This window comes from Berghia stephanieae, chromosome 11 (assembly GCF_034508935.2).
Source record: "Berghia stephanieae isolate SIO BIC M18660-M18661 chromosome 11, UCSD_Bste_1.3, whole genome shotgun sequence".
Classification (NCBI taxonomy): domain Eukaryota; kingdom Metazoa; phylum Mollusca; class Gastropoda; order Nudibranchia; family Aeolidiidae; genus Berghia; species Berghia stephanieae.
Window position 1 is genome coordinate 33,976,150 of NC_088370.1, and position 19,693 is coordinate 33,995,842.

At 36.6% G+C, this 19,693-nt stretch overlaps 1 protein-coding gene across 1 annotated transcript; it reads left to right on the forward strand.

Annotated features, from left to right (window-relative positions):
• Nucleotides 1–2,992: 2,992 nt before the first annotated feature.
• LOC144956710 (U5 small nuclear ribonucleoprotein 40 kDa protein-like) lies at nucleotides 2,993–16,520 on the forward strand. Its single transcript, XM_078887385.1, has 9 exons — nucleotides 2,993–3,223; nucleotides 4,243–4,372; nucleotides 4,824–4,917; nucleotides 10,431–10,596; nucleotides 11,262–11,384; nucleotides 13,059–13,179; nucleotides 14,053–14,135; nucleotides 14,879–15,044; nucleotides 15,971–16,520. Exons 1-9 carry the CDS (start codon nucleotides 3,113–3,115, stop codon nucleotides 16,018–16,020), a joined length of 1,044 nt encoding a protein of 347 aa, XP_078743511.1. The 5' UTR covers nucleotides 2,993–3,112; the 3' UTR covers nucleotides 16,021–16,520.
• The last annotated feature ends 3,173 nt before the right edge of the window (nucleotides 16,521–19,693 follow it).

The following is a 19,693-nucleotide window of genomic DNA, read 5'->3' on the forward strand; positions in this document are numbered from 1 at the left end:
AAAACATTTTTAGAGTGGTGGATAGCTCATACGGTAGAGACCCGCTACGCCCAGTAAGGTCGCGGGTTCGAGCCCCCATCGCCACCGCAAAATTTTTATTCTTTATTGTCTTCTGGCACTTTCCTACTCCCTTCATTTCTTGTCATTTGAAAATATTCTCCACCGGAAACAATTCCAGTCCGCTCTGCTATACACCACGACGGAGCTGGATGACCGAATTTGATCTATATTATAATAAGTCGTTACCTTCCTTGAACATCGGATTTTTTGGCACGCTCGGATTCAAACACGCTTTTTGGCTCTCCTGAGAACGTGCTAGAATCCGGCGACTACTGTACATCAAGGCAAACACGATCCTCAATTTATGTGGCTGTCAACGCCTTCAGGGCCATGTTTGTACAAAAAATGTTGACGACAGCGATGCTTGATTATCTCCCTGGCTTATACGTATTATTAATTAGATTCAAAAATAACTTCGCGATGGTTGTGTGCGAGCGAGCCGGCGATCTCCAGAAGCGGATGAGAGAGAGCTCTAGAAATATGACTTGGGTTTGATACGAATATTTTAGTGTTCGTGGATAGCTCACACGGTAGAGCCACGCTCTCACCTGCCAGGCGGAGTTGTCGTACCAATAAGGTCGCAGGTTCAAACCCCACCACCGCCGCGAAAAAAAATTTATTCTCTATTGTCTTCTGGCACTTTTCTACTCACTTCATATCTTGGTATTAATTAGATTGTATGGTGAACTCACCATTAGGCTGCTGATGCTTGGTAATGATGAGACCTTGTATGTGCGGCTATGTGGTCTAGTGGTATGAAACTCGCTTTCGGATCGGAAGGTCTTGGGTTCGAGCCTCGCTTGACGCATAATTGAGTCCTTGGAGATGGCTCTTTACTCACATTCTCTCATCATACTCAGGTGTGAAATGAGTACCTGGCCGCTAACAGCGTTGCCTCTGTCCGAAAAAAAATTATAATATCGCCTAACAGGCGTCATGTCCCGTCCTCCATGTTAAATCTTGCTGTTGGCCAGGGATCCCTTGTAAAGCGTTTTGAGCATGTTTAGTGGATATTGCGTTATATGAAAGCTCGTTTTTTAAATTTATTTTTTATTTCCGCGTTTATCAGAATGATTCATTCAAGCAAGTCTTTTTGGTTACACCGGGAGATAGAGAGTGAGAGAGTGTGAGCGGGAGAGAGAGAGAGAGAGAGAGAGAGAGAGAGAGAGAGAGAAAGAAAGAAAGAGAGAGAGAGAGAGTGAGAGAGAGAGAGAATGCGCACGCGCGCACACACATACACACATGCGCGCTCTCTCTCCCTCTCTCTCTCTCTCTCTCTCTCTCTCTCTCTCTCTCTCTCTATCTCTCTTTCTCTCTCTACCTACCCTCCTTTCTTTCTCCTTCTTTCCCTCCTCATGAAAGCAAATTATGTTCTTTTAGCCCAGAATAATAAAATCAACAGACAAAAGATCAATCAACTTCCATATTGTGATCAATCTCGTCAAAATGGTATTCTGTCACGGTGAATAGTATTCAATCGTCTGATGTCACGTACGCCCAGCAACCAGCAGCTTGGTTCAAAACAAAGAAAATCGGTACTTTTTATTCTTCATGCTGTCTGTCAGTGTCAATCGCTTTACAGGCAGAGCAACAAGAGTTTACACCATCAATTATAGTTTACTGTATCCATAGTCCTAAAAAATAACAAAAATAAAAGCAAAACAAAAATACTCCCCCCCCCCCCCCCACCCCCCCCCCCCCCCTTTCCCCAAAAAAAATTAGAATAAATAACAAAAATAAAAAGTAAAAAATCAAACAAACAAATATTTAAAAAAAACAAATACAAACAATCCAGATTAGACAGTTTTAAATATAAATTCAATTTTCAGCATCTAGATTAACCCGACTTGTTACCACCCATTAGATACACATGTGGATTGTTGTGAAAGTACCATGTCAGGTTTCCCATTCCTGGACACAATATAATAGTAAGTCTTCAATACAATGATTGGTTGGCTAAATTGTTGATCATGTATCGTTCTTGCTTATCGATGTGTAAAGAAATGTGTGAAGAAGAAGAAGAAGAAGAAGAAGAAGAAGAAGAAGAAGAAGAAGAAGAAGAAGAAGAAGAATTAGAAGAAAACGAATAATAATAATAATAATAATAATAATAATAATAATAATAATAATAATAATAATAATAATAATAATAATAATAATAATAATAATAAGAAGAAGAAGAAGAGAAGAAGAAGAAGAAGAAGAAGAAGAAGAAGAAGAAGGAGGAGGAGGAGGAGGAGGAGGAGGAGGAGGAGGAGGAGGAGGAGGAGGGGGAAGTTCTGAAGAAGAAACATTTTATAGACTTTTATAAAATCGATATGTTTATTATACGAAAATATGCTGAAGTTTGTCTCAAAAAACTGCCACTGACTACAAGACTTCACTTTCTTAGTTCTCGTTTTTGTTTCAGGGTTGCCAGTTTGGCATTTTAAATGCCAGATTCCAAAAATCTGGCATTTTTGAAAACCGTTTGGCATTAGAAAAATCATTTGGCATTTGGCATTTTCATTTGGCATTTTCTTTTCTTGTATATTATACTTCAAATGACACCTTTACTCTGCACTTGAACCAGATTCAACAAAAAACATCATAAGAAACACGAAACAGTAAGTTTTCGTAATTGTCAATAATTATTTAACTGTTTACGTATTTACCTTTCATGTTAATGTATTTCTTTTTCATTCTTAAGATCCAACCGTGGTGTAGTGGTTTAGCACTCCACTTAGTAGTCAGTAGGTAAAAAATTACCCCAACAGGAAATTTAGTATAATTTAAAAAAAAAAAAAAAAAAAAAAAAAAAAGGAAAACACGCAAGCCACCAGGATATGATAGTAAATTGTCTATCAAAAGTGAGTAGTTTTCTTAGTGGGGGTGGGAGTCAACAGACTTTGGCATTTTTTTGAGTGTTTTGGCATTTTTTGAGTCTTCCCCTGGCATTTTGTTGAAAAATAATCTGGCAACCCTGTTTTGTTTGCATGAAAGTTGTAACGATATTTCGGTTTAACCGGTTCGTTTTAATACCTTTTTCTTGCTGATTCTCCGCACCAATGCGATGGATTTAAAAAGAAAAGCACAAGAAGGGGCTATGGTCCCCATGAAGAAACCAAGACAAGATATTATTGCTTATGGCGGTCAGCAACAATCCGGTGCACTCGTTCAAATGGTAAATGTTACCCATTATCGATATACTCTGCATCAGTCAGTTTGATTCTTTCTCTTACTTTAGTCCAGAAAACAGTCGCACGAATTGATTGACCTTATTGTGTATCACGGAGTATACGTTTTGTAGTGGCTAATCTATACATTATTACATTTGAAACAGCTCTAGTCAGAGATTCTAGTTCCAGTTCTAGACCGACATTCGTCTCGTTCATTCACCGTCAGTCACTCAACAATTCAAATTCTTCGTCATCATACTCATACATTATGATGGCTGTCAACGAAAATTTGTTATCCCCAGACACCAGATCCCATATTTCTTCAGATTTTAATGTTTTGTTCAATGTTTTGAAGAAAGAAAAGCAAACTCTCAGCAAAATTGTTAAAATCTCATTTGTTGATGTCGTTATCTTTTCACAAAGAATACGATTTTGATTTATCTGAGACTTTAATTTGTTTATTGCATATGTGGTAACAGTTTACATTTTACTAACAAGAAGGTCATATAATGGAATGGCTTCGATGCCTTTCCATTCATTATCACCTTTTCGTTAGTCCTCTCTAGTTTACATTTTTGTATTATTATTTTTTACAAAAAGATGTTCAATTGATCTCTTGTTGTTTTAATTTTTAGTTCATGACGGACACAATATTAGTTATAAAGCACCCAGATTCATGTTTATCTTAAACATAATAGAATTATGGTTAATCTGAATGTTAAAAAAATAAAATGTTTATGAGGAGATGTGGGTGTTTGTGTGTTTTTTTGGCCTAGGAAAAAATAAAAGTCCTGATTTTTTTATTTTTAAGTAAAATTTGTGATTTTTAAATTTTAAGTAACCCAATACTACTTTTTTGACATTATCATTTTTGATTGGCAACTTTTGTAACTTCTTTTGACCTGAAAAAAATGTTAGAAGCTAGTGCTACCTAAATAATAAGGCAGGTTTCTCCATAAAACCAACTAATCGGAAACTGGTAAACATATGCTCAGCTTTGATTATCTCCCCTATTTGTCTACAGGGACCACCCAGATCATCCAATCTCTTGGCCCCCATCATGTTGCTCACCGGCCATGAAGGCGACATTTTCTGTTCCAAATTTTCTCCAGACTGTCGGATATTGGCATCTGCCGGTTTTGACAGACTTATTCGTAAGTATTTCAAATTTTGGTCGTAACTCCTGTAGAATTGAAGCAATGTTGTATGAAGTTTTGCAACACATGTTATCCATACAGTCACTAATAACATCATTTGTGACTGTATGGGTAACGCGTGTTGCAAAACTTCTTACCTCGACATTGTGTCCTTGATATTGGTAAATTTCCACACACTATCTCTCTCAACTTAGGTGTGGTGAATAAGTTCCTAGTCGTAGACAGTGGTAGATCTTTTAAGAGTGCTATTTACGATAATTTATAATTTCAATTGCTCTTACGATAAGGGTTAATGCAGTATACATGAAACTGCAGTTTAAAAAATTGCATATTCTTACACATTTTTGCTACTTGTACACATTTTGCTCAGGAGTGTATGTATTATTAAATTTTATTATCTCTGTAAAAGTATGCAAGACATAATATTTTATCTTCCCCCCCCTCTCAGACTTTTGGACTGTTTATGGAGAATGTGAAAACTTTGCTGTCCTGAAAGGTCATTCTGGTGCAGTCATGGAGATTCAGTATTCAACCGATGGAAGGTAAACAAACTACTCCACTACTCACACTTTAACATTGTATTTATTTTGTTTTGTTTTTCTTTTTTCGGCAAAGTGTTCATGAAAGTGGGAAACTTAGTGAGGTTGCAAATACGCTTCAACAGTCGTAACATCACTTCCCTCGTAATGACGCATGGTAACTTAGTAATGGCTCTAAACTATCGGAACAATGGCTAATGCCCTTATGAAATATTTCTCAGACGAGCATAAAAGCGTATCCAGAGGAGAAAAAAAAACATAAATCTGATCATGTTTTGACTTTTACACATTCTGATCACAAGACATATGTGGTGTATTGTAGATTGCTAATGATAATTTGTTAAGTAGAAAACGTCAACAATAGTCAGCCATTTTGGAATCGAAGTGATTCTTTTTATTCTTGAAATAACGTAATCGAATACTGATATTTGGGTACTCAGGTATCCCACAATCTCCCCCTTGAAAAAAATTAGATGATGTAAAAAAAAAATGAGCTATTATACTTTTGCTCGTTTTGGTTTACATAATGGTTCATTCATTCCTACATTTGTTTTATACAGCTTAAATGATTAATTAAGAGTAAATGAGAAAAAAAAAAAAATAATGTTTGCATACGAGGAAAAAAAATTATCTCATATATCAATGATGAGTAAGAAAAAGTGTTTCTTCTGTTTAGTACTAAACTAGTTGAAGTGGTCAACAGTTCATAATGATAAAAAAAAACAACACAGTAATGGACTCTAATAGTCTTAACTAGTGTCTACTTCATGCGGCTGTGTAGATGCAAAGTGTTTTTATGTTTGTGGTCGTAACGTCACAAATATTTCTTCCAATATTATAGTCAAGCTTAAGGCTTATAAATGGCCCTGCCTACAGTGTGAATTTGTTTGGTTCTCTCACGTTGCGACCACTTCTCGTAGTGTAAGGTGCACTTGTAGTTTTGTGATTGTTTTGAGATTGCGTTCTCTGTGACATGTTGTTAGAGAGACTTAGAGAATTTGGGAATTCTCTATGTGGTGAGGGCGGGACCTCGACCTGTGACCGCGTAGAATTTGGATCTCGGTCATTCGCTGGGGTTGTTTGAACCATGGTTGGTATCTCTGTCGTTCTGAAGTTTGGGACGATGTCCAATAGTGGTGCCGGTGCTGGTTTGCTTGTGATTGCAGGGGTGTTTGAACAATTTGGTCGGAGTGTCGTCTCCATATGGCTCCGGGAGCTGTTTTGACTTCAAAGGTGCGTGTTCCCGTTTTGGCATGTATTACGCCGTGTTGCCATCGTTGGTGTCCGCGGTAGTCTCGGACCAGGACGTTGTCTCCGTTGTCGAAGTTCCTGGTGTTGGCAGAAGAGTGAGTACGAAGCTGACGGTCTTGACATGAAGATACTCTTGTATGAATGCTTGGTCGAATGATGTCTAGGTGAGTTCGCAGATGTCTGCCAAACATCAGTGATGCTGGGCTCTCGTTTGTTGTGGTGTGTGGTGCATTCCTATAAGCAAACAGGAATCTTGCCAGTTTGGTATGGATGGTACCCTTCTCATCTTTTGAAGCTTTCATAGCTTGTTTGAAAGTTTGGACCATTCGCTCAGCCAGCCCGTTGGTTGCTGGGTGGTACGGTGTGCTAAGGGTGTGCTTGATTCCATTGACCTTTGTGAAGGATTTGAATTCATTGGATGTGAACTGCACACCGTTGTCAGATACGAGCTGTTCAGGTAAACCAAATCTTGCAAAAAGATTGCTCAATATATTGATTGTTGAAATGGATGTGGCGTTGGATGTCGGTATTATTTCGGCCCATTTGGAATGGGCGTCGACGACCACTAGAAACATTAATCCCATGAATGGTCCCGCGAAGTCTATTTGAATTCTTTGCCATGGCTTGTCGGGCCAGTGCCATGGGTGAAGAGGAGCTTTCGGTGGATCAGGTTGAACTGAAGCACAACCAGGGCACCCTTTTGTAGTTGCCTCGATTTGTTTGTCAATAGCAGGCCACCAGAAGTATCCCCTAGCCAAGTTTTTCTTTTGACTATACCAATGTGTCCTTCATGAAGAACACTTAAGATTTTTGCATGCAGTTTTTGTGGAGGGATGAGTCTATATCCCCAAAAGAGACAGTTTTGTTGCACTGACAGTTCGTTTTGTTTGTTGAAGTAAGGTTTCAGTTCTTCGTTGACGGTGTTTGGCCATCTGTCAGTTTGTACGTAATGTATGACTTGTGACAGTGTTTTGTCGTGGCGTGATTCTTTGGCAACGTTTGCTGCGTTGACTGGTAAGGACTCTATTACTTCTGTATAGAATAGTTCATCTGCTGAATCGGCCTCTTGACTTGAGTTTGTGGTGGGTAAAGGCAATCGTGAAAATCCGTCTGCATTAGCGTTTGACTTGGAGTTCCTGTATTCGATTGAGTAGTAAAAGGCTGAAAGGAAAATTGCATATCTCTGTTGTCTGGCTGCAGACATTGCAGGGACTGGTTTTGTGGGAGAGAAGATGTATTTGAGTGGCTGATGGTCTGTGATTAGTGTAAAGTGCCTGCCACATACATAATTGAAGAACTTTTTAACACCCCATGTGATAGCTAGAGCTTCTCTGTCTAGTTGGGAGTAATTCTGTTCTGCCTTATTGAGGGTTCTTGAGGCGTATGCAATAGGTCTTTCGTCGCCTTCTGGTGTGATGTGCGAGAGAACGCAGCCGATGCCGTATGGTGAAACGTCACAGGCAAGTTGCAATGGTAGATCGGGGTCGTAGCGCATGAGGACTTTGTCCGAAGCGATCATTGTTTTTATTTGAATGAAAGCATGATCAGCTTCAGTTGACCATTCAAATTTTGTGTTATCTTGTAGAAGATTGTACAGTGGCTTCGCAATTTGAGCTACATTTTCCAGCCACTTGTGGTAATAATTTACAAGCCCGAGGAATGATCTGAGTTGTGTTTTGTTTGTTGGCTGTGGTGCGCCGATGATGGCCTTGACCTTGTTTTCGGTTTTGTGCAAGCCATTTTTGGTTATTTTGACACCGCAAAAGATAACTTCGTCTTGGAAGAATTGACATTTTTCGAGATTGACCTTCAGTCCATACTCTTGAAGTCTAGCTAGGACTAGTAGCAGATTTTGCCAGTGTTCATCGTTTGTTTTCCCTGTGACTATCATGTCATCTTGGTTGCATTGAACTCCGGGTGTTCCCTGGAGGATTGTGTTCATTGTCTTTTGCCAAATTGCTGGTGACGAAGAAATACCAAACGCTAAACGGTTGAAGGAATACAGTCCTTTTGACGTGTTGATTGTTGTTACTTTTTGTGACGCACTGTCTAAAGGGAGCTGAAGGTATGCTTGTCTCAGATCAATTTTAGAGAATGTTTGACCTTGTTCCAAAGTAGCTAACATGTCTTCCATTTTTGGCATTGTGTATTGCTCTGTGTTAAGTGCTGGGTTGACTGTTACCTTGAAGTCACCACATATTCTCACTGTTCCATTGCTTTTCAATACAGGTGCGATGGGTGTGGCCCAATCGGAGGTTGCAATTTTTGTGATTATCCCTTGTTCTTCTAAGTTGTCTAGTTCTTTCTCAACTTTTTGTTTTAAGCCGTATGGCACTGGTCTGGCTTTGTGGAATTTGGGAACGGCTCCCTCTTTTAGATGAAGTGTTGCCTCTATTCCTTTTATTTTTCCAATTCCATCTGAAAATATATCTTGAAACTGAGCTTTCAATTTTTCTGTATTGAATCTATCTTTAGGTGTCGTCATCTGATGTATGCTCTGCCAGTTCAGTTTTATAGTGGCCAACCAGTTTCTTCCCAAAATAGGATTGCTGCCTTTGTCAAGTATAAGGAGTGGAAGTATTTTCTTCTGATTGTTGAGTTCTACATGAACTGAAATTTTTCCCAGTGGAATAATGGTTTCACCTGTGTATGTTTTCAGACGAACAGCTGTCTTTTCCAAATTTGGGAAGGTTTTGAATGTTTTTGTGAAGTCTCTCTTCGTCATCACTGAAACAGCAGATCCTGTGTCAACTTCCATTTTTGTAGGAATATTATTGATTTGCAAGTCTACCTTTATTTTTGGTGTGTTTCCTTCCATGTGAAACATTTCCAGTGTAAAATTATCTTCGGAAACATTGTCTTCATCTAGCTCGTGAACTTGTCGGGATTGTGGGGTTCTGTCTCCTCCTCTCCTCTGTTGTTGGCTGCCCTTCCTGGCCTGACACACTCTCTGAATGTGTCCTTGTTTGTTGCATGACTAACACACTGTATCACGGAGGTAGCAGTCGGCTCTCCTGTGGTTATTTTTCCCACAAGATTGGCACGGTGGGTATGTTTGTGAGTTATGTCTTCTGTTAGTAGGTAAAGGCTGATTTGTTTTTATAATGTTGAGATCAGCTGTTGATTTGCCGGATGTTGTTGTTTGGATTTCCGCTGCATCTCGCTGGGCAGTTTCCATTGCAAGTGCCAAAGCTGTTGCAGATTCTAAAGTGAGATTTGGCTCTTGCAAGAGTCTCTTTTGTATGGTTTCATCGCGTATTCCGCAAACAAATCTGTCACGCAGAGACATTTTTAAATTGTCTCCGAATTTGCAGTGTTCAGCCAACCGTTTTATGGATGCTAAAAAATCAGGAAGCGATTCGTCCATCGCTTGACTGCGTTTATGAAACTTGAATCTTTCAACTATCTCAAGTGGAGGTGGCAGTAATGGTTGGACAGCAGTTTGCAAAGTTCTTCATAACTTTTACTAGAGGGAAGGTCGGGTGACGTCAAACATCGTGGTGTGTTGTACGTTTTAGCCCCGATGGATGATAGCAGAGTTGCTGTTTGTTTCTGTTCAGCAATGTTGTTTGCAACAAAAAACGCATCCAGTCTTTCTTTATAGTTTGTGAAGGACTCGAGTCCTTCGTTGAAGGTGTCGGGTCTTGGCATGTTGGTATGTACACGTACAAGACTGGAAAATGCAAGCTCAATAGTTGGTAGTAGTCTGTCAATAGATTATAGTTTTATGGCTTGGTAGAATGAAAATACATGTAAACGTTATTGCACTTATCTGGGTTCTAGATGCTCGTCGCCATTTGTGGTGTATTGTAGATTGCTAATGATAATTTGTTAAGTAGAAAATGTCAACAATAGTCAGCCATTTTGGAATCGAAGTGATTCTTTTTATTCTTGAAATAACGTAATCGAATACTGATATTTGGGTACTCAGGTATCCCACAACATATATGAAAAGATCAAGCTAGCATGAAGAATAAAAAGTACAGATTTTCTTTGTTTTGAGCCATGATGGCCACCGTTGCTGGGCAACGTGACATCAGACTATTGAATCCAATGTGACCCACTACTGCCAATCCCTGTTTTGTCAATAGTTGATTGTGGACTTGGCCGGTTGCTGTCCAAGGCAAATCTGGTAGATTTATTATTTAATTATTTACTTCTTGTACAATAAATTCTGCTGATTCTGGAGTCAGTTTTCTTATTGCATGGGTTATTCTGGGAATAAATCAAATAATATTGTCTCATGTTTGTTTTTTTTCTTTCAGCCTGTTATTTAGTGCATCGACAGACAAGACCATTGCTGTGTGGGATTTGGACTCGGGGGAGAGGATGCGAAAGTTGAAAGGACATCAGACTTTTGTCAACTGTGTCAGCCCAGCCCGTCGTGGACCACAGCTCTTATGTAGTGGGAGTGATGATGGCACTGTCAAGGTTTGAATTTTTATATTTCTGCCTTCATCCTTTTTACATTTCCTTTTTTGTGTATGTAGATGTGTGTGTATTTTCTGAGACTTTAATGTTTGTCTTTTTGAAGAAATTCTATTCATTCTCCTCAATGAAACATAATCTTAATCAGAGTTTCATATTTTTGACTTGCAATTCAATTTTTAGCATCTAAATCAATTCAGACTTTATTTTTAATCTAAAGTTTATTTAAGGCAGTTTGCCAATTCAGAACAGAAATCAAAACCATCATAATCACACAATGTAAACAAACAAAAATAAATCAGACATATCTTTGACTACTGTGGGTGATGATGACTCCCCCATAATACTTGCTTGGGACAATGGATCACATATATATATATGTTATTGTGTATGTATATTTACTCATTCAACCATAACACCGACTATATTCGTAGTTTAGTTTACCCAGGCTACTTTTACCCCATGCCTATTTATTACATTTTTCTGAGACAAATTTTAGACGTAGTATCAAAGCTAATTATTGATGTTTTTGCATGCTAATGAAAGTTGAATAAACCTAAAACTGTCTATGTACATGCTCATTATATGATTTTTTCCAATTTTGAAAAGTAGAAAAAATCTCTAGGATTGAACGAGTTAATGCATTTCCATGTTTGTATTTCACCCAGACGTGGGATGCCAGAAGGAAAGGTGTCATCAATTCGTTCCAGTGTCACTATCAAGTCACGGCTGTCACGTTCAACGACACAGCAGAACAGATCATCTCCGGTGGTATCGACAATGAGCTCAAGGTTAGAGAAATCAATATCGACATTTTGTCATAGGGTAGAATTCAAAATTATTAGTTCTTGATAGCTGCCATGGATTGGTTTAGTAAGAATAGATAAACTATATCTGTATTTTGCTCTCTCTTTCTCTATTTCACTTCCACCCCCTCCCTCCTCCCCATACCTCTGGTCTTTAGGTGGGGTGTTGCCTCTCGCTTGACATCTTGAGCGGAGCCTAACCCTGTCTTCCTGTGTTGTGGTTATTTCCAGCCAGTCTTCTACATCTTTTTCTCTTTCTCGTCTTCATATTTTATTTCACTCCTTCCTGCTATATTTGCTTCTAATATTATATGGTGCCCTTAGTGTTATATTTTATGTGCCCTAAGTATTTAAATATAGATCTTTTAATATTGTGTGCATCAGTGATGCTGATTTGATACCTGTGGATTTTTGTGGGGGTTGTTTTTTTTAATGTCCAGGGCATTTTCTAAATAATGTGTTACACTTATTGACTTAATTATAAAATCAGTGATTTTTGTGGTGTGCTGATGGTCCATGCTTCACAGACATATAAATTTTGAATATATACATTAATTTGCCCTTTTCCAGGTAGTCGCCATCTTTTTAAAATTTTCTATTGTCATTTCTAGTCTTTTTCTTATGTTTGGAGTTGTTTTACCATTTGGTTTGTATTCTTGCTCAACGATATTTTAATATGTTTACTCTTTTGATGGGGGTGGTTGGATGGGAGCATCACCCTTGAATCATATACCTATGATGTTTGCATGGGTGTACGATCCGATAGTGATGTCGTTTCTTCTTCTCTTTACTAGCCTATCCTGCTTCTTTGGTTTGTGATTGTATTTTTGACAGGGGATATTTTTTTTCTCTGTAAATCTTCTGCCTGTTTGTTCTTGGTTATTTATAATTTAGCTTATGATATCTTTAGGTTATGATTTTGATTTACATTTGTACTATTTTTGTTAGATTGCTTGTTTTTTTTGTTTCAGCGGTCTCTCGTATAACCTCAATTGTGTTGGAAGAGACCTAAAGCAACAAACAAACAAACAAACAAAAACTCTTTTGATCTCTACTCCATCAACTTGATCACAAATGGAAACATCTGCTTCAGATTTGTTAAAAGAATTCTATTGTCAGCCTTTCAGCCTTTCAGTTATATCAATTAAGAAATACACTACAATATCTGCTCATTCCTTATAAACCAATGCACTCATATTGTTTGAAAATGCATTGATTACATGATAAATGTTAACACTTACAAATGATGTCAAACCGTGGTAGTCTTGTAAAGCTAAAATAAATCACAAAATTGGCTAATGTTCTCCTCCTGTCTGTCTATATCTCCTATGCTTGAACTCTTTCTCTCTCAGGGCAACTCAGACACTTGATAACATTTCAAATCTTTCAAAGTATTTCTTTTAAGTTTTATTGTGATGCTTTGTTGTTGTTTTTTGTTGATAAATGTGCATGGCTATTTTTTAATTTTTTTTTTTACTTGTTTGTAATTTTTCAATTTAGTTTGGAAAAATATAAAGCACTTTTTGCCTGTTTTTCTCTGGATTTTGTGCAACACAAAAATTGTATCTTTTAGCATCAGGGTAATGGAATTGCTATTTTGCAAGCCCGTGATGCGACAAATTTGATAATGACTATGTTACAAATGTCCATCCATTGCAGGTATGGGATTTGAGGAAAAACGATATTCTCTACAAGATGAGTGGTCACTCCGATACAGTCACTGGCCTGGAGTTGAGTCCAGAGGGATCTTACCTCCTCTCTAATTCTATGGACAACACGTGTAAGTCTTTAAAGCTTTGTTTGGCCCCGCAGGTTTTTGCACAGCTTGCAACCGAATTGGGGAAAATTTTCCGATTTGCATTGCAACCGCAAAATCTGCACGTTTTGCAAATTTTAAAAATTCTTTACTTTAAAATTCGGATACGACCTTTTATTTAAGTTAAATAAAAGGTCATATCCGAATATTTTACTCTTTTCTTATAACAATTTTATTGACAGCAATTTTTTATTGTAATTTTGTTTTCCCAACTTTGGGCCTATTTCCAAATCAGCATAATTTTTGGCAAAATTTGTCATTTTTTTGTCCCATAATTTTGTATAATTTTGAATTTGAAATTGCGTAATCCCGCGGGGATATTTTATTACACAGGTTGCATGTAGTTAGTTGTTATGTGTGATACAACATATTTAGAAACCTGTAAAATTTAATTATTTTCTTCTGCAAAATTTTGAAATATTTTTTGCAAAAAACTGCGGGATCAGCTTTATATCCAATCAGGCATGTGAGTTCTCAATCTTTTACTGCGCTGCCCGTTGCCAATGTTGTCAATAAAGAAAATGTATTAGAGAGTCATGTAAATTTATATATCAATGGAGATGCAACCCATGTTAAAACAAAAAAATTTTAACTGCAAAATTTCTCATTTTTTCTCTATTATTTCAATCATGGATGCTTAACTCTCTCGAGTTCATATACATTGAAAATTGAACAAATTTGTTTAATTCTCCATGAGGGTGAACTCGAGAGAGAGTTAAGAACAGCCTCTCATTTGATTTTGCGATACAAATACAAGAAATAGAATATGCAAAATTATTATTTAAATTACAAAATGAAGACTTATGTTATTTTATCTCCCATTATTATCTATTTCAGTAAGAATCTGGGACGTGCGACCGTTTGCCCCACAAGAGAGATGTGTTAAGATTATGTCTGGTCATCAACACACATTTGAAAAGGTGGGTCAGCTGATTGTCAAACTACCCGAGTTATCTGGAATTTATGGTTCAATGTTTGTTTTAGTATCAATGATCAGGTTTAAAGAGAGTTATGTTTGAATTGTGTGCTGCAAAATTATAAGCGTTTAGTTTTTCCCAGGAAAATGACATCTTTTGTGGTACCTGAGCATAATGTACTCTTCATATTATCTTATTCGTGTAACCCTCAGAAAAAGGCTATTTAAAAGGTGATAAATGAATTTAGAAAAAGGGATGAAGTTCGATTTATGGCAATAGCAGAGTGCAACAATTATGGGTCCAAAATATGATATAGAAATGTTGACTAAAATATATTATCTGCAAAAATTTCATGGTTAATCACTCAATCCTAGAGATTTTTACGACATATTTAAAATTGGAAAAAAATGTATTAAAATGAGCATGTACATAGATGGTTTTATTCAACTATCATTAACTTGTAAAAATTAAAAACATTAGCTTTGATACTACGCCTATAATTTGTCTCATAAAAATGTAATAATTAGGCATGAGGTAAAAGTAACCCAGAGTAAACTACGGATATAGTCGGTGTTAGGGTTGAGTGAGTTAAGATCTGGTTTATTTCAATAGATTGAGTTGATGAGTTACAGTTACATATAAAAATTATGAAATTGAATGTCATGAGAAATTTGAAGTCAACGGAACTAGTTTCAATTCAAAAGACTTTTTCATTTATGTAATAAGATTTATTTTCACTTCTCCAGAATTTGCTTCGATGTTCATGGTCTCCAGATGGGAGTCGAGTGGCTGCTGGGTCTGGGGATCGCTTTGTATACGTGTGGGACACGACGTCTAGACGAGTTTTATACAAACTGCCTGGCCATACAGGATCTGTCAATGAAGTTGATTTTCATCCTTTGGAACCAATCAGTGAGTTCTTTATGCCTGTTTTTTATTTCTTATTTTTCATATAAATTAATTTGAAGTTTTATGTCATGAGATAAGATCTGAGAGAGCTCAGCTTTTCACTGGTTTGGATAAGTTATCAGATTAGTCTGAATGTTTATTGAATGTTGGATGAAAAAGTTAAAGATATCTAGATGAGTTTTTCATTAAATTGTCAATAATCTTGAGGAACCTTATGATTAGACTTCCAATTATACACTTTTACTTTTTGTTTTGTTCTGAAACTAAGATTATATTTGTGTAGCACACCGTACTGGTATAAAAAACTGTCTTGAGAAATCATTGTGAAGTTCGTCAGAAGAAAAAAATTAAAATGGTATTCTTTTCTATCAACAATTTCTCAAAAGTTAAGATATAACCGCTACTGAAGATTGCACTGTGAGAAATCTAAAATATTTGTTTCTAACCTATGGTGTGTGGGCATATTATAGTTCTGCCAATTATAATTATTTAATTGTTATGATTTTGTTATGGTTTTTAGAATACTAAATTAGGATATATTTCCAAACCAGTAGAAAAATAGTTGTTTTATCCAGAAATGGATCTCATTGACTCTTACGTTCACATGAGATTGGCATTGGAACAAGTTTGGTCCAAGTTTCAGACACGTTGAATGCAATTATGTTAAACTAAACTATGTCTATAGTAAAACATTTGAAAATGACATTTTATGTAAATGATCATGCACTTAAGGTTGATACATATATTTTTTAAATCAAAAATTCTTTTTTTTTTTTGGGGGGGGGGGGGGGGGGGGGGGGGGGGGTAGGTGTAAGTCATGGTATGTTTGGAAGAACAACCGTGTTGAACTTGACATAATGTCAATCGCTATTACCCTTTTTTTTATCATCCTGTCTTAACCTCAAATCTCATTTTTGTTTTTGTTCCAGTTGCATCGTGTTCAAGTGACAAGAAAATCTTCCTGGGTGAATTGGACTGACATTTGAAATGGATGATGTCATCGTTTTTGGGGGCCTTTTTTTTCTTCAGTTGTTGTTGTTATGATCACCACAAACCGTCTCCATTCTCTCCTCGTCTTGTGAGGTCTGCACTGTTTTTTTTTTTAGATTGATAAAATACAAAATATTTAACACATGGATTTAAAAAAAAGATAGATTAAGGATTTGGGCTAAAATTGGAATGAGCTTCGTTGGGCCTCATATTTTTTTTTTTTTAATGAATTCAGTTTTTTAAAAGTTTGTAGAATGAATTTGTGGTGTTTGTATATACAACGACAACTGTTTCATCTGCTCTTTCCATTTTTGTAAATATGCATCATAGATCATTGCCATTTTTCTCTCACTTCCATTTATCATCTCCATTCATATGACATTATTATCACCATGTATTTATCTGTTAACAACTCATCTCCATTAATAATAATTTGTTCACATGTTATACATGATTTATGTATAGAAATAAATTCTTGATGAGAAATAACTTGCGTTATTCACAGTTTATTTATTTGTTTTTTTTTTTTCATAACTGTTTTGTTTCCATTACTTTTAAGTTGAAATTGAAATAACAAAGTGTAAAACTAGCCAAGTAACAAGCAAGTCTAAATAGTGGGTAGTGGATACCATTGGTTGATTGTTGTTCTGCTTCCAGTCCTTGAGACTATCGGTGCAGAACCTAACTTTTGTTCACCTTTATCTCAAGAGTTATTATTATTACAATTATGAAGCTGCTTTAAGCACTTTACAAGGGGTCCAAAGCCAACATGCGAAATGCCAAGCAACAGCATTACAATTACAATAATCCAAATTCCGAGGGACAAAACCGGGTGTTTACTCATATCCACAGATATGAACCATAGTCTAATGGAAGTGGAAGCAATCTTTTATAGGGGAAAAAGATAGATGACCAAATGGTTTGTTTTTAAGAGTTTTACTGCCCTTGCAACACATTAAGGTCATATCAGCGCCAGTAAATGAAGAATATGGGATAGTAAAAGGTCTAGAATTACAATTAAGGGAGCGTTCACATATTACGTCATCAAAAATTTGCCCTTTTTAGACCCCCCCCCCCCTCCCCCAAGTCATCACTTGTCATCATTGACCTGACCCCCCCCCCCCCTCCCCCAACAGATGATGACGTCATCTAATTTAATAAAAACTAAAAGATAACTTTAATTTCACAATATTTATTATTCGTTTTTCAAACCATAAACATTGATTATCAACGTTTGATAAAACACGTTCAGACATTTTATTAATTTCAGAAACTGTTGATAATTTATGTTTTACGATACAATGGGGACATAAAATTTAAATTTGCAAAGATAAAATCTAACAAACATTATTTAAATTAGGCTACTTGGTGCAGGTGCTATTAAAAAAAATTCAGAAAGTGTAATTTAAAATAGTATAGGAGGCAAATTATTTTATAGCATATTAGTCTTTTAGTGGAATGAATTTCTGTTTCAATTTCCAAACATAAAATTAATTGATTCAAAAATGTTTCTGCCTTGGACCTCTGGCAATGTACTATAAATAGTATCATCAATTTCATCTTCATCGTCATCATTTTCTCCCATTTGCTGTTCTCCATGTATGCCGCATTTTCGTGAATGGTCTTTCATTGCTGTGATCGAGGAGTGATACAATGAACATTTAGGGCAAGTTCGCCTTTTGAGAAGTGGTACCCCTTTCCCATTTTGTTTCTTGAGAGATGGGCAATACTCATCATAGCAATTTATCTTTAGCTGTTTTGAAAGGAACAAACTTTGAAATAGGCTTAATTTGCCTATGTTTTGATGACATCATCTTGGGTCTGACCCCTCCCCCATGTCAACACATGTCAACATTTGGTAGACCCCCCCTCCCCCCCTAGCTGATGACGTAATATGTGAACGCTCCCTAAAATATACATATATATAAACTGCATGCTCTAAACCTTCCCCATTACCTCATCAACTGGTATAACAACTTTCTCATCGATCGCCCCCAACATGTCAGAGTAGGCTCAAATATATCATCAGTAAAAACTCTTTCAAACGGATGCCCACAAGGGTGTGTAAGCTCACCTCTACTTTACATCCTCTATACAAACGATTGTGTGGCTAGCTTTGATAACTGCCAACTCATCAAGTATGCTGATGACACCGCAATACTCGGCCTGCTCAATGATTCCGTCTCCGAATTTAAATACACTGAGCAAGTTAGTAAATTCAGCAAATGGTGTGCCGATAACTGTCTAGAGCTCAATGTAACAAAAACAAAGGAACAACTGTTTGATCACAGAAAAATAGGAAAAAGAGCAAGACAAATAACAAAAATTAACAATCAGGCGGTTGAAACTGTTGAAACGTTTAAATACCTTGGTGTAATTATAGATAACAGTCTAAGATTTGAATCGCACACCAACAATGTCATCAAAAAATGTAACCAGCGCTTGTATATACTCAGAAAATTAAGGTCTTTCAATGTGAACAGAAAGACCATGATACAAATCTACAAGTCATTAATATTGAGTATCGTTTCGTTTGGCATCACAACGTGGTATGGAAGCTGTGGAACAAAAGAAAAATCCAAACTACATAGAACCCTCAGAGAGGCTTCAAAAATAATTAACACAGACCTTAGAAGCCTTGACACAACTTATATTAATGCAGTTGAGAAGAAATCTTTTAACATTATCAACGAAAAGAGGCATCTGCTGAGCGAACAATTCCAACTTCTGCGCTCCGGAAGACGGTATCTAGAAGCAAAATGTAGGACTAATCGACATAAGACAACCTTCATTCCAACCGCCATAAAATTAATTAACAAATCTTCTGTGGAAAAATGAGACAACCAATGAAAATAACGAGAAGCAGTGTCGTGAATCATCATCATCGACATTGTCGCCGTCGTTATCATCATTATCGTAGTCATCATCATCTTCATCATCATCATCATCATCACAATCATTGCCATCTTCTTCTTAATATAAGACACTATATTTATAATATGGTTATCTGCGGTCCCAGCAAATATATCGTATCGTTCTATCTGTCTGTCTGTGTGTATGTATGTATGTATGAATGTAGGCATGCATATACGATGATATGCTGGTTTGTATGTATGTCTGCATGTATGTATGTATGTATATGTGTTTGTATGTACGCTCATTTCTTTTGTATACATGTGTAGAAACAATGTGCAAGCGTGTATGTTCATGTATGGCTGTGTCTGTATTTGTAAATGTGTTGATGTTCATACCATGAACCAAACTGAGCATTGTTTACCTCACATGAATTGCCTTTAATTTGGACAATAAAGATTATTATTATTATTATTATTATTATTATTATTATTATTATTATTATTATACCCAAGAGAAAGAAAGACAAAGGGGAACTGGGTACAAACAGGGGTCAGATATAGAATCCAAGAGCAAACCACCGTTCACTTAGTCTGAGATCACCTATACTGTAAGTCTCATCCGGACACAATCACAAAATCCAACAAAGAGGTATACACTCAAATTCTTACATTATACATTCAAAATAACAAAATATAATAATATATAACAGAGAGATGATTTACAAGGAAAAAAATATCTCCAAAAACAATAATATGCATTTGACTGTATCCCTCCCAGCCAGGACTCCAGCCATGGCCAGGACAAGA